A 13,743-nucleotide genomic window follows, 5' to 3' on the forward strand; every position below is an offset into this window, starting at 1 on the left:
ACCCTAACGTCGACATTGTGCAATGACGTGAGGTTACGTCAGTTAGGAAAGAGATTGACGTTCAATATTTGAATAAATATTTATATTTATAGTAAGATTTGTCGTCTTATGTACGAGGAAAGGGACGTAAAGTTAACATCGATACGGAAGATAATGGACGTAATGTTCACGTTGAAGTTCAAACAGGACATCAAATTTTGAGTAATATTTATATTTAAATGAATATTTGACGTCAAGTATAAGGGGATGGACGAAAGGTTAACGTCGAATTTGTCTATATGGGACGTTATTGTCGATGTTTGAACGTCAAATGGTGTATACTTCGACGTTACCTTCAGTGTTTTTTTTAGATTTGATTCGGTTTAGCACATTCCACCAAACCTAAAATACAGAAACCAGTTTTCCAATTCATATATATTCACAGAATTAATTAATTTAAACCATGTTATCATCAATTCATCAATTCCAATTAAATAGTAAAACTAAAAGACGCTAATGCTATTATCAAAACTTTAAAGAACCTAGTTTTCCATTCATCTATTCACAGTATTCATCTATTCACAATAATCTATTAACAGTTTAAAAGCTGAACAAGTAAGCAAATGCTACTATCATGAAAGGAAAAACCTAAAGCTATAGCTATTTAAAATGTTTATTCAAATATCGTGCCCAATCCTCTCTTATCGTCGTTATTATTGAAGTGGACAATGGAGAGGTAGTGTTGAACCGCTGCATAATCAAGGAAACTTTACTATTATATTCATTTTATTGTCAAAAGTTTATTGATATTTGTAAGATTTTCAAATGTAAATTTTTACCTTAGTCCATTCCCCTCTGATTTCTGCTCGGATGATTACCTTCATCCATGACATGATGTAGTAGCCACATGCCTAGGAATCATTCTGCTTATTACACTAAATATGTGAAAGAACTTAGTCAAATGTAATGGTTTAAATTTGACTACGAAAATTAAAGGTTAAAGATCAACGAATTCCAACCTTAGGATATATAATTTCAAGTAGTTGTCCTCTGGTCCTAGTTACAACTCTAAACAAATTTGAAACATTAGAAACATAAGTTAATATATTAATATCACAATGAATTGATAAGAATGAATGTAATACTTACGTTTGTATCAAGGACTTCAACTCCGCTTTAATCTTCCTATGAAGAGAACAAAACCATACAAATTGTGCTTTTTTTGGAATGATCACCATGAGTTGCCAATGGTCCCTGTCATGTACCAACAACTAGTGAGTTAGTTTATTGATTAAAATTTGATAAAAGTTAACAATTTTGGGAAACACATACGCATCAATGTATGGCGCGATATATATCTCTCTGTTAAACTCAGTCATCCATGTTTGAATATATGATTTTCTGAAATCTAATATGTTTCCAGATGGTTGAATGGTCTGAGGTTCAAGAAAGCCATAAACTGACGCCCGACCTGATTCAACTACGATGGTGTCCACGTACCTGTAAGAATAAAGTTAAGTATATTTATTAAAAAGTAATAATACTAATATACAAATTGGAAAATAACAAATAAAAAACTTACATGCACCATAGTTGTATGCATGAAATGTTGAGCATTTTTTCTCCACCAATGATCGCATAAGCATCATTGAAATTAATATACAATGGAACATGGCACTCGAGGCCAAATGTTCTTAACTCCCACAGCATCTCTACCAGTCCTTTTCTCAACTTATTTAATCTGGAGGCCAATATGGATATAGCATCACGGTCTTCTGCTTCCTCACGAGCCTCGTTCACAGGTTGAGCAATTGGTTGTTTCTCAAGACGGTAGACCTCCAACTCACATTTACAAAAGTTAGGAATCGTTTAATTATAACTTGAAGATTTAAGATAATAAAAAGAAGAATATAATACCGTTGGTGGACCAAAATATGGCATGATCATAGCCTTAGGCCAAGCTATAAATGTGCCTAAGGCCTCCCCCACGAATTGGATTTCAGATGTAGGCACTGGCACTCGAGTGTGGGGGTCTCCTGGATCATTAATCATTAGCTGCGCGTGAGTGGGCAATAAAGGAGCACCATGAATGGTCTGGCCTCCTGTAATCTATCGTCCTACACCCACTACGCGCGAAGGATCTTTATCAACCAAAAACTCATATTGAATATTGTAATTAGTACGATCTGCAGTAGAGCATGAGCCTTTGGTGCTCACACGAGGTGCACTAGGATCATCTATAGGGGCATCCTCCTGCTGTGATTGTTTTTGTTGCTCTTGTTGTTGTTGTTGCTGTTGTTGGGTGATCATCACAAGTTTTTCTTCAAGCATTCTGAAGCGTTCACCCATGCTTTCCTCTAATTCGACTTGCACCTGTTGCCTGATGCTACTAACCATTTCCTGAGTCACGGCTTCTGTGATTCTTGGTTTAGGGCAAAGTAGTCCTTCAATCCAATAGCTCCTCCAACACTAGACCTGTCAAATAAGCCCCCATGATAGGGCTTGGCCCTAGCCCACATGGGTTGGGGCCAAAAAAGCCCACAGGGCCAAAAAAGCCCTTTATTTAAAAGGCCCACAGGGCTAAATACCCCCAAAGCCCTATGGGTCAGGGCCAGCCCATGGGCCTTCCTTTTTACAAAATTTTATGTACAAAATTTTATGTAGAGAAAAAATGCTGGAATCAACAGGAATCTAGAAAGCACTGCAATGAGTAAAATAAGATTGCAAGTTTGTGCAGAATACACATCACGAAGAAGAAATAAATCAGCATTAGAAAAATAGAAACACAAAACAATTATGCTAACCCATCATATCAATTCAAATACAGCAGATAATAACCACTTAGCTGTGACAAATGTTCTTGAATAGCCAAAGAAAAGTTTTAAATGCTGAATCATTAAGTTGCTGTAACTACAGGTTGAGTAAACGCAGTAAGAACTGAAAAATTACATAAAGAACTTCGCCAAAAACGTTCCTGATCCATTGCATTTTCAGAAACCAGAAAAATGCAGGTAAACTGGCAACAGAGTTCAGAACATCACGATATTTTTCTTTAAAAGATCAGGAATACCATTTGTAGTTGACTGTAAAACAGCATCAGTGAACTCAAATTTCATACACAAATATATCCAAAAATAAATAAAAAAGATCAAACATTTGATAAATAAAACGTCAAGCATTTGATAAGGGGAATATATCTGGATATTAGATCAAACACGTTGTACATTGCGATCTAAACAACAGGAAAAGAACCTCAGATGATGAGCCGTGTGAAAACGCATTTAGATTACCAAAAGATTGGGAATTAATACACGCTTACCATGTTCCTAGCTGGTGAGATCCAGTATTTTCATACAAAAATCCAGGGAAAATTGATAGTGTTAACACATATATTAGAAACAAATCAGCTGCGAGATCAATGTTCTGTAGAAATAGTTGTTTATTGCTCAGCCGGTCTTGAGTTTTAGCATCAAATCCAACCTGCAATAGTTTCAAGTCTTTCAGCTTACTGTAATATACTTCCTGGAGCTTAGTTTATTAATTTCTTTAACAACTGTTTATAAATGTTACATTACTGTAATATTTTACTATGGACAACTTGGGGATGTAAAATGCGTATAGAATTATGTAGAAAAACTAAAAAACGGTAGAGATTGCAAGAAATAGCAATGCAAAATGAGGAAATAATCAATCTTGTGTCAAAGAACAACAATCTTAAGAGTTAATGGATGACAACCAAATCTACAATGCTGTATAAAATTGCCATAATGCAAAAACAAGTGAGTAAAACTGATATGTGGCAATGTCCATTAGTGAATAAGAGTAACATACTAGTCCCTTTCCGAAGACCATTCTTTGAATTCTCAAAACCCACTTTGGTGACAAGTCTCAAACCAGAAGCTAGAGCTCCTAAGGCAGCCAAACCAACAAAGAAAGACTGCAAAGCATTCAATTGTAGAATTAGTCTAACTAGTAAAAACAAGACTACTATTTAGAAGACAGGGGCCATAAGCTCAAAAATTACACAGTAAAAGCAAATTAAAGAAAGAAAAAAACAAGATGATCAGATAAATTCATATATGTTAGTGTCAACAAAGGAAAGCTTACCAGGACTGAGGCAGAGGAAGAGATGGTATGTCACCACGACATGCTTGCTTCCAATCTATTAATAACATCGCGAAGGAGGTCAGGAGGAAGGCTAGCCACAGCTTACTACAGCCTGTGAAGAAAGAAGACAAATTGAGACTAAACACACCTGTCTGTTGCTGAATGCTCAATTACCCATAAAATCATAATTACCACAGTGCGATAAAATAGAAATCTCAGCTAAACAACATCAAAGCTCATTTATAAGGGATATGTTTGGTTTAGTGTAGTGTTTCCTTCTGTATATATAAGTTTATCCAAAAACACAGTTATATAACTACAGCGCCCCAAGTGACATGATGCACAAACACATAAAGAGAGCTTAATCAAAACCCAATTGAAAAATCCATCCATGGAGCATACACAGTCATGAAAGTATACAACTTTAAACATTCAATTTATTAGGGTATTAGAAATGACCCAGATGGTTAATTGATGCTGGTAGAAAACCAGAAGCACTAACGGCATTTCCAACATTGAGTTCAATTGAAATCGAACATAGCAGAGACATTGAGCATAGATCGTGAAATAGGGGAGATACAAGATGAAAAAACAATGGAGACACATTGGAATTCGTTGCAATGAATCGAAGAAAGCAGGAATGTAAAATTGGTACCGGTTAGAGAGTAGATCTAGGAGGGGATGGAGCCACGAGATTAGATTGCGTTAAAGATGAACCCACGAGATTAGATTGCGTTAGAGATTGAGTTGGAATTCGTCGGGGAAATTGAGGTTGTTGGTGGGGGTGTTGGGGTTGGTGGCGGTGGTGGTGTCGGTGTGGGGTTTGTTGGGGCCTTTTTCCATGGAATCCATGGATTTGATGTGAACCCAGGAGGAGGGTGAAGCGGTGGTGGAGTTGTTGATGAGGCGAGGGAGAGGGAGGGAGCGGAGGCATTGGATTTCGGTGCGGTACCGTTTGCGGAGTTTTTCCATTTTGTGGCGGCACTGGACGGCGGTTTTGGCAGTGGCGGAAGCGTTGGGGCACTGGGCAGTGACGGCATCGGCGACCTCTTGCCAGTGGGTGGCTTTGAGGTTTGTGCGGCCGAGGGAGTACCACTTGTCACGGTAGGCGTCGATGAGGGCAGAGGTTTCCTCCGAGGTCCAGCATGACGGGGTGAGACGGTGGGAGAAGGTGGAGGGAGGGGTGGCGAGAGTGAGGGAGATACCGTTTAAGTGCTCAGTGAAGTGGTTGTTCAAAAGAAATTGGGGCTAGGGGGCTAACCCGGCCCTACTTCATTTACAACCCATTTGATGGGGGCTTTGGGGGCCAGGGGCTTTAAAAAGGCCCCTAAGGTGTGGGTCAACAAAAACAGGGCTAAATATAAATTGGGCCAGGGTTAGCCTTGGGGCTTTGAAAAAAATTGACAGCTCTATCCAACACCACGCACACGACCTAGACGGTCTAGCCGACCTGTGGCTGCTACTAGGATGTCCTCCCTACCTTGTGCCATAAATGTGCCTTGACTCTGTTGGTCAACCAAGTCATCCTGCATATAATAATGAAGCTAGACACATTAAAAAGTTTGTTACATAATTTTTTTATGAACTTTGGTAATCAGTTAAAAGTTTCCACTTACAATTCTCTAGGATATCTCCTTAGCAGACTGGGATGTAAACTGGCCATTGGACTTTGTCCGTGCAGCCTTCCACAATTCATGTCTGGCTAGTGGAGGTGCTAGATCAGGTGACTGAAGACCTAACTCCTCAGTGCGACGTTTTCTCATCTTTTTCTCTAATAACGCATAACCACCACGTAGTAGTACGTGTGGTGTATCATTAAGCTTCTGCCTCTGTTGGGCGGCTATCCTTTTCACCTATGAAAAAATGAAAATCATTAAGCATAAATCACAAATTAACATCTTGTGTGACTAGAGCAAAATACTAAAAAACATACCTGCCACTCAGGAGTAAGTCTAGATTCTTTAAACTGTACCCAGTCCTCCTCAGTTATTTTATATTTTGTATAAGAAGTGTCATTCTGTTTAGAGCCAAAGACGTATTGACGTGTCATTCTCGTCTTGAAGTCCCTCCACCGGACTGCAATGTGGGATAAAATCTTCTTCCTTATCCTCTCATCATTAGGGATATTCCAATTTTCCTATTAAAAACAAAATTAATGTTAAAGCATGATCAACAAAAATAAGTCAATGATGGAAGTAAAACATCTTAAACATACCAAAATATCCTGCCATAGTAGATTTTTGTCCACCTGTGGGACATCATCCTAACAGGTAGCGACAATAGCGACATGTGCTTTTGCCATCACGCCCAAGTAACTTTTGAACGATGCTGCATGTGCCCCAATAGGCACAAATGTTTGGGGATCAAACTCCACCATCACTGCTTTCTCATTAACCCAACGGAATGTGACATCAGGCATCTGAGTCACAGATCTACCCCCTCCTCCCGTCGGACCTGATCCACAGCTTGTCATACTTGTTTACAAAGTGTTAGTACATTATAGTTAGAATAGACAAAATAAATAAATTGTACAAATAATTAAAACAATGTTAAGACACCTATTTATACCATTTGCCTTCGTTGTGATCACATCGAGTTGCATGTATTTCATCGGGTACATCATCAACCTTATTTTCAATGGTTCTTGATGAGAAGGAGCTTGTCTCAAGTATATCTAGAGAGTCTTCATCATCAGTTGTGTGCATGGCTCTGCCTTCCAATACCACTGACCATTTATGATTCACTGGATCAGTGACATAGAATATTTGTCTTACTTCAATAGCCATAATAAATGGTTCATCCGTGTAACTCATTTTGTTAAGATCCACCAAAGTGAATCCGAGGGCTTTTGTCACCACACCAGAATTACTATCAACCCATTTACACTTGAAAATTGGAACTCTAAAAGTGACATAATCAATTTCCCAAATTTCTTGTATTATTCCAAAATAACTAATTGATGCTGTAATTGGATTCTTATCCTCGGAACTGGAAAAGTGTACAACCTCAGCTTGTAGGGTAACTCCACTATTTTGAACTCTAGTTTTATTGTCTTCCTCCTTTGAATAGAACAAGTAATTATTTATGTAATAGCCGCCGAAAGTGATCACATCAGTGTTAGGTCCACGAGCTAGTCTCAATAGATATTTAGAAACATTCGGAGTCGCATAAATATTTTTCTTAAACCAAGCTAAAAAGGATTTGTTATGTTCATTAAGTGTCCACTTTTCACTCATACGTGGATGTGCTGACTTAATTTCATCAATGTGTTGTGAAATGTAAGGAATAACATCCTCTGTGTTGTTTGGAATGCACAAATGTGCTTGATTAACTTCTTTTCCACTAACACTTGCAATCCTTACTCCTCGAACTCCCTTTCTTTCATGTATGTTTTCATGTCTTTTCTTTGGAAGTCCTATTGGGTCACAACTTGGCATATAACTTGAGCAGAATTCAATGGCTTCCTCTGCAATGTAGTGCTCTATAATCGAAGCTTCCGGTCTCAATTGATTCTTAACATATCCCTTTAAGATCTTCATGTATCTTTCAACCGGGTACATCCACCTTAAGAAAACCAGCCCACATATTAGAATCTCTCTCACTAGATGGACAATCAAATGAACCATGATATCAAAAAATGAGGGTGGGAAATACATTTCCAATTGACACAATAGTCTGAAGGCCTCATTTTACAAATCATCTAATTGTCGAGGATCAACAACTTTCTTGCAAATGGCATTAAAAAACAAACTCAAACGTGTGAGAATACCTCTAACAGATGCAGGTATGGCTCGAATAGCTACTGGTAAAAGTTGTTGCATTAAGACATGACAATCGTGAGACTTTAAACCAACCAACTTCAAATCTTTCATAGAAACAAGGCTACTAATATTCGATGAATAACCTTGTGGAACCTTCACACTATGTAAACAATGACCAAAAAATTGTTTTTCTTTTTTTGAAAGAGTGTAACAAGCTGGAGGAAGATAGGTGCATCTTCCTATGGATTGCGGATGTAACTCAGAACGGATTCCCATGTCAACCAAGTCTTGTTGTGCTTTCACTCCATCTTTTGTCTTTCCTTTAACGTTTAGTAAACTCCCAACAACACTATCACATATATTTTTTTCAACATGCATCACGTCTATGCAATGTCACACATCAAGTTTACACCAATATGCAAGATTGAAGAATATTGATCGCTTTTTCCAAATGTTTTACTCAACGATCTTCTTTTTATGTTTTTCGAAGACAACAACAATGTTCCTCACCTGGTCGTATACTTATTCCCCATTACGTGGTTTGCACACTACATCATCCTCAGGACTTCCATTAAACACTTTTTTCAATCTATGGTAGGGGTGATTTCGAGGAAGGAATCTTCGGTGTTGTCGCAACCGGAATCGCGACGGGACGACGATCCAAAAAAAGAAACGGGTTTTGAAAAGAGATTTAGGAGTCGCCACCATAGTTTATTCTGGAAAACTACGGAAAAACCATAAAACGATAAAGCACGATCCACGAAAACCAAAGATTGGGTTCGGGAGTCGGTTACGCGTGGGGAAGGTGTTAGCACCCCACAACGCCTGCCCTAAGGCAGTACCTTTAACTAAATGCACGAATATGATGTGATTTTCAAAATGTTTAACTATCCCCTAAAATAAAATTCTAAATAAACAAAATATATTTTTTAGTTTTTTGGGCCCGACGAGGATTGACCTCGCTCCTACGTATTCTCATTCGGAATGAGAAATCAGGGTTACGTAGTTCTTTTTGAAAATGTTTGAGAGATTTGTTTGAGAAATTGATTGAAAGATTTATTTGAGAAATTGATTGAAAGATTTGTTTGAAAAAAATGATTACGGATGAATTTGGATTTTTGGGAAAGTGAACCTGACAAGGGCTAGCCTTGCTCCTACGTATCTCCACTTTTGATGGAGAATCAAGGATCACGTAGTTCTGGGTAGCCATTTGTTTGTTGTTTGAAATTGTAGATATTTTTAGTTTTTTTTTTGTAGATTTCTAAAATAAAGAGAAAAGGTTTTTTAGCACAAGGACGATGCGTGCGATCACACATGTGCCTAAACCTTTAAAATATATTTTTGTAATTTTACTTAAGAAAGGGAAAAGGTTTTTAGCACAAGGACGATGCGTGCGATCACACATGTGCCTAAACCTTTAAAATATATTTTTGTAATTTTACTTAAGAAAGGGAAAAGGTTTTTAGCACAAGGACGATGCGTGCGATCACACATGTGCCTAAACCTTTAAAATATATTTTTGTAATTTTATTTAAGAAAGGGAAAAGGTTTTTAGCACAAGGACGATGCGTGCGATCACACATGTGCCTAAACCTTTAAGATATATTTTTTGTAATTTTAGAAAAGAAGAAGAAAAGGTTTTAGCACAAGGACGATGCGTGCGATCACACATGTGCCTAATATATTTTTTGTATTTTTAGAAAAGAAGAAGAAAAGGTTTTGGCACAAGGACGATGCGTACGATCACACATGTGCCTAAACCTTTTAAATATTTTTATTATTATTATTTTTATTGTTTATAAAAGTATATTTAAAAAGGTAGATAAATATTTAGAATGGAAACCAAAGGAAAGATAAAAAATAAAAATAAGATAAATAAATAAATAATGATAACAAAAGGTGTGGAGGTGCTTAAATAAGAGAAAGGGGTGTCTAAGCTATTTTTCCTTTTATACACGGATTGGGCCTAAGCCCAAGTGGAAGAAGGGGTGTGAAAACGAAACAAGGGGGTGCCAACCAAATTAAATTCTGATGACAGATTGGGCCAAAGCCCAAGTGGAAAAAGGGGCTCGACTTAGAAGAAATGGGGGTGGCAGAGGAGAAATGGTCAGAAGAAAAGGGGGTGGCAGAGGAGAAACGGTCTGAACCTAGGCCCAAGACCTTCTTCCCAGCTGAAACACTAGGGGTTCTGCCCCTTTCCTCCCATTCTCACTCATTTAAAAAAATGAAAGAGACCTAGGGTCTCTCCTCCCCCAAGCGCGACCACACGCCGGTTTCCTCATCTCCAAACGGCCGCTGCCCCCCGACAGGCACCGCGCCATCCGGCCAGCCCTAGCGTCGCCAGCACTCGTTCCAACCCTTCCTCTCTTTCCTCTTGTTGTTTTCTTGACTGTACAATGGGCTATGTGGGTGGATGTTGTTCGGTGATGACGAGGGTGAAGGCTGATTTGGAGATGAAGATGATGAAGTGGGGGAGCGGCGATGATGGCGTGAAGGAGGATGACGGGTTCACGGGGTGATGGGCAGACGTCGGAGGTATAGTGGATGGCGGAGTTGAAGATGATGAAGATGAATATGGAGATGGTGGAAGTTTGAAGGGGAAGCGTGAAGGTTGTGGGTTTTCATGGTGGTGAGAGAAGAAGTTGATGGTGGCTGGGATGGAGGCTGTTTGACAGTGGAGGTTGAATGATCTGGCGAGGTTGATGACAATGGTGGAGGTGGCTGTGATGGAGGTTCGAAGGGCCTTGGTTGAAAATGATGGGGGACGATAGCGATAATGGAGTGATAATGGAGCTCTTGTGAACAGGTGCTATGTGATGAAGCTCCGGTTTCCTGATTCTTCCCTTCATCGTGCCCTCATGTTGTTCCCACTTCCTGTTGCTTTTGGTTGTAGGTGAGTGTTGGATTGTGCTCCAGCCGTGGGGGTCATTGGGGATGAATGACAGTTGAAGACAAAGGAATAGAGGATGGATGTTGCAGTATTATGGGACGGCGAGAGGTTGCAGACCAGAACATGTATTCACACAACAATCTTATGCAACACACACAGCAATCATATACGACCCACACAACCTAACAAGCAAAAGTCGAGATATTGAATGCAGTAATCAACCCAGAGGTGCAAGGCAGTTTACCTGCTGGAGCTTGGTTCGTTCTTGGTTAACCTTGTATCTCGGATGGATTCTCCTTCTTTTGACTGGCTTCCTCCTTTTCTTCCTCGTGTAAAATGGAGTCTTCCTCCTCAGCAGTGGACAATGCTTCAAGATGAAGAAGCCTCCCTCAGTTATTGCCCTTTTTTTTGTCTCCGGAAAATCCTCGCCCCCCTCTCTGCTGCCTCTTTTCCTGTTGTAGTGCCCGCCAGACTTTACAGATGGAATCTGTACAGGCACCACATGGGCACCCGTGGCATACAAAAGTGAAGGTGTCAGCCAAAAATATTCTCTTTTTCAGAAACCCATGCTGTCCGTAATTTTCACTTTAGACAAAATCGGCAGTTGAAGGTGGGAATCATTACTGGGAACAATTCGAGACGTAGTGGTAGGCCCCTTTTAAAACACAGCCAGCCCCGCGAACGACCATTAGAAAAACTCAATATCTGTTTGGACGAACGCCATCAAGACCGAACGTTAAATTGAGAATAAACCATAAAAACCGAACGTTCAACTAACATAAGAAAATGACCGAACGCTATTTGCTGAACACCACTTGGTTGAATTCTATTTCGACGAACGGCAAGAGATCATACACAATTAGGACGAACGTTAAAACCGAGTCACCATACTGGATTGAATACTATTGGGCCGAACATTGTGAGATCAAACATACTAGGCCGGACGCTCAAAACCGAACGCTGAAGAGAAACATCGTGGAGACCGAGCGTTCAAATGAGAATAACAACACCAAGACCGAACGTTCAAAGGAAAACCGAACGTGCACTGAAACACTATGACCGAACGGTTGACTCTCTGCATGGCCGAACGTCCTAAAGGCATGAACGCTTGAGGACGACCGAACGGTTGAAGCTGAGAACTGCCGAACGTCCTGAAGGTAAGAATGGACGAACGGTCGAATAATGAACGCTTGAGGACGACCGAACGGTTGAAGCTGAGAGTTGACGAACGTCAGTAAGACGGGACGACTGACAACACGTGAGAACGAACGGCCGAGCGCTTGAGCTCCGTGATATTTTTCAATAAAGAACGAACGGTTGCATGCAGGGTGAAGGAACCGATCGTCAAAAAGATATGGAGGAGAGAAATGCATGGTAAAGGACGAACGGTCGCTCAGTGTACAGGACTAACGGCTCGGTCGTACAGTACAAGGCCGAACGCTTTTTTTTTTTTTTTTTTTTTTTTTTTTTACTTTATACTCATGATGAAAATAAAATACAACAAATATATTACTCAATCCGGACGAAATTGGGTGTTGACAGGTGTCTTGTGTACACAGTTTTCTGCCCATGCTTCAGTTGAAGATAGCTAGTATTTTCTTCACAAATCGAACATGCAAAATGACCTTTAACATTGTAACCACTCAATTTCCCATATGCTAGGAAATCATTTATGGTGCAAAACAACATTGCACGCAAACGAAAGTTTTCTTTTGAATATGAATAGAAGACCTTGACGCCCTCTTTTAACAACATTTTTAAATCGTCAATTAACGGTTTTAGATAAACATCAATTTCATTTCTAGGTTGTCTAGGAACCGATATCATCATAGACAACATCATGTATTTTCTCTTCATGCACAACATAGGAGATAGATTGTAAATCATCAAAATACCTGGCCATGAACTATGTTTGCTACTTAAGTTGCCATAAGGATTCAGACCATCGGTAGCAAGTGCAAGTCTTAAGTTTCTCGGCTCTGCACTAAATTCAGGAAATGTGTCATCAATGTTCTTCCATTGTGGGGAATCGGCTGGGTGTCGAAGAAGATTATCACATTTTCTTCCATCAACGTGCCACATAAGATTCTTCGCATCTTCTTTAACAGAAAATAATCGTTTCAACCTAGGTACTATAGGTAAATACCACATTACCTTAGCCGGTGGACCTTCATTGTGTTCATCGTTATTTCCATCAAGTTTCTTCTTAAATCGTGACGAACCACACATCGGACACACCTTCATTGAAGCATACTGATCTCTATACAATACACAGTCATTGAGACATACATGTATCTTTTGGTATTCCAAACCCATTGAACATAGAATTTTCTTCGCGTCGTAATTACGGATAGGTAACGTGTTATTTTCTGGTAGCATCTCCTTCAGCAACTCCAACAATTCCATGAAACTTTTATCAGTCCATCCGTTTCTTGCTTTCAAACAAAACAATTTCAAAGTAGCCGATAACCTTGTAAAATTGATACATCCTGGATACAACTCTTGCAACGAATTGTTTTTAAGACTATCGTATAAATGAGCTCTTCCAAAATTTTCTTCGCCAACGTCACATACCATTTCGTCTAAATGATCACTCATCCATTCGTCAATGTAATCCGAACCTCTTAAAGTTGTTGGCTTATATAATACTTCCCCATGCCAAGTCCAAACTGTATAACTTCTCATTATTCCATAGATGAACAAATGATCACGGATGTTGTCCAAGTCTTCATATACTTGATTGAGACAACGAACACAAGGGTAAAAATATGCCCCGTTCACTGGTTTTGCGTGTTCTTTAACATATTGTATGAACTCAGAAAACCCTCGCTCATACTCTTCACTAATACGACGCTGATGAATCCAGCTTCAATCCATAATACTACACTAAACGAAAAGAATCCAAGGAAAAAAAAACTAACTTACGTAGAGAAACAAAAATAAATACCTATCATACGTAAACGAAGACAAATATCTATCGTTATACTTATATCATACGTCCAAAAT

At 39.2% G+C, this 13,743-nt stretch overlaps 1 protein-coding gene across 1 annotated transcript; it reads right to left on the minus strand.

The window, feature by feature from the left end:
- Window positions 1-1,250: 1,250 nt before the first annotated feature.
- LOC148203605 (uncharacterized) lies at window positions 1,251-13,161 on the minus strand. Its single transcript, XM_088107676.1, has 13 exons — window positions 12,284-13,161; window positions 6,655-8,475; window positions 6,374-6,560; window positions 6,020-6,223; window positions 5,731-5,939; window positions 5,567-5,612; window positions 4,954-5,334; window positions 3,854-3,916; window positions 3,299-3,459; window positions 2,163-2,437; window positions 1,897-2,081; window positions 1,562-1,800; window positions 1,251-1,479 (listed from the first exon to the last, which is right to left on the minus strand). The coding sequence occupies exons 2-13, from the start codon at window positions 7,740-7,742 to the stop codon at window positions 1,251-1,253; spliced, it is 3,267 nt and encodes a 1,088-aa protein (XP_087963802.1). The 5' UTR covers window positions 7,743-8,475; window positions 12,284-13,161.
- Window positions 13,162-13,743: the final 582 nt, after the last annotated feature.

The sequence above is a fragment of the Vigna umbellata genome, chromosome 2, assembly GCF_029865625.1.
Source record: "Vigna umbellata cultivar VRB3 chromosome 2, Vumbellata_1.0, whole genome shotgun sequence".
Taxonomy (NCBI): Eukaryota; Viridiplantae; Streptophyta; class Magnoliopsida; order Fabales; family Fabaceae; genus Vigna; species Vigna umbellata.